A 1,735-nucleotide genomic window follows, 5' to 3' on the forward strand; every position below is an offset into this window, starting at 1 on the left:
GTGCGCCCGGTCAGCACATCGCCCACGTGTGTGCGTGTGCGGTGGCGCGTGTGCGTGTGCGTTTGTGAATGCGCACCTTTGAATTCGTCATTGAGTGCTTGCGACAGGGCCTCGACGAGGGTGATGATCTGGTCGAGAAGACCGGTGTTCCAGTACTCCTTGATCAATGAGAAGATTTCGTCCAGGTAGTCCTAAACGCGACACACACGACACACACACGACACACGACACAGCGTTCATTCAGCGCGCTCGTCCTAAAGTGCGGGTGGTGGAGCGTTACCTTGATGTGCTGCTTGGCGATGGAGACGAGGAGGCAGAGCTGCTTGAAGAGTGGCTCGAGCCGCTTCTTCTCCTTCGTCCGCATGCAGGCCAGGAACGGAGGCATGATCTGCGGCAGGAACGGGACGCACTTGAGCCCCAGTGACTCGAACATGAGCATCACCGCCTGTATCACCGTGCTGTGACGCTGCACACGATTACCATTACTCCGAATGTCAGTTATGTGTGCCTCACGCGCGTGTCGTGCCGTGTGCGTCGTGTGTGCCGTGCGTGTCGTGTGCCGTGTGCCGTGTGCCGTGTGCCGTGTGCCGTGTGCCGTGTGCCGTGTGCCGTGTGCCGTGTGCCGTGTGTAGTGTGTAGTGTGTAGTGTGTCGTGTGTCGTGTGTCGTGTTATTACCTGGGCCAGGGAGGGATCGCGCAGGATCTTCATGAGGGCGCCGACGGACACGGTGAGGTAGTACTCCTCGGAGCCCATGCCCGATACCTCATGGGGCGGCTGGTGGGCCGACCCGCCCACACCGTCGCCCGCGCCCGCCACCTGGTTCTTCTCCTGCCGCACCTCGATCTGGATGGTCTTGTGCTTGTAGGGGTCCAGCGCCCCGAGCGTGCCCAGCACCTTGACCACCTCGCGCCGGATCGACGCGCCCTGCTCCGTCTTGATCTCGTTGATGAGAATCTCCAGCAGCTTCGGGTACCGTATGAACGGTTCGATCACATAGCCTGCACCGCACACACCGTTAAGTGATGAGTGCGGTGTGTGCGGTGTGTGCGGTTCGTGCGTGTGCGGTTCGTGCGTGTGGTACCGGCGCTTTCGGCGAGCTGGCCGAGGGTGCGGAGGGCGACTTCGCGCTTGACGGCGGAGCTCTGGTCCTGCAGGGTCTCGATGATGAGCGGGAGCAGCTGGGGAATGTGCGGGGTCATGTCCGCCCCGCCCACCGTCGCCAGCTCGCCCAGCGTCGCCAGCACGCACGACGCCACCCGCGGGTTCGTGTCCTGCAATCCAATTGCAAAATAAATAAAGAAATAAATAAAAATGAACTCAACCCAAAGAAATAGAATGTCAGGAATGCTGCGTGGAACCTGGAGCTTGGGGAGCAGAGCGTTGAGAATGGGCTCGACGTAGGGCTTGATGAGACGCTGGGACGAGCTGATGAGGTGCCCCAGCAGCCGCGCGCTCTCCTCCTTATTACGACTGTCGCCGCTAAATTCTGCATTTATAGATATATACCACATATACATGAGTATGTACATATTTAAGGAGATGAACGAAATAGTTGAACGTAAAGGCAATAATTCAGAAAAATACGGAAGGGGCGTTTGGGTACCGAGCTCGGTGAGGAGTTGGATGAGGGTCTTGCGTAGGGAGGGCATGACGTAGGCCGGATTGCGGATGGTGAGCCGGCCGATGGTGGTGATGGCCAGGCTCGCGGATCTCGAACACCTCGGTCGTTGAGGG

General features: G+C 59.1%; 1 protein-coding gene across 1 annotated transcript in view; it reads right to left on the reverse strand.

Annotated features, from left to right (window-relative positions):
• ACA1_219100 (rapamycin binding domain containing protein) overlaps positions 1–1,735 on the reverse strand; it is a gene marked incomplete at both ends in the record, with an annotated part of 11,120 nt that overhangs the window by 6,507 nt on the left and 2,878 nt on the right. Inside the window, 6 exons of the mRNA XM_004337190.1 lie at positions 77–191; positions 281–466; positions 677–999; positions 1,083–1,272; positions 1,360–1,487; positions 1,605–1,632. Coding sequence (XP_004337238.1) covers positions 77–191; positions 281–466; positions 677–999; positions 1,083–1,272; positions 1,360–1,487; positions 1,605–1,632 — 970 coding nt within the window. The remainder of the gene's footprint in view (positions 1–76; positions 192–280; positions 467–676; positions 1,000–1,082; positions 1,273–1,359; positions 1,488–1,604; positions 1,633–1,735) is intronic.

This window comes from Acanthamoeba castellanii, assembly GCF_000313135.1.
Source record: "Acanthamoeba castellanii str. Neff unplaced genomic scaffold scf7180000084758, whole genome shotgun sequence".
Classification (NCBI taxonomy): domain Eukaryota; phylum Discosea; order Longamoebia; family Acanthamoebidae; genus Acanthamoeba; species Acanthamoeba castellanii.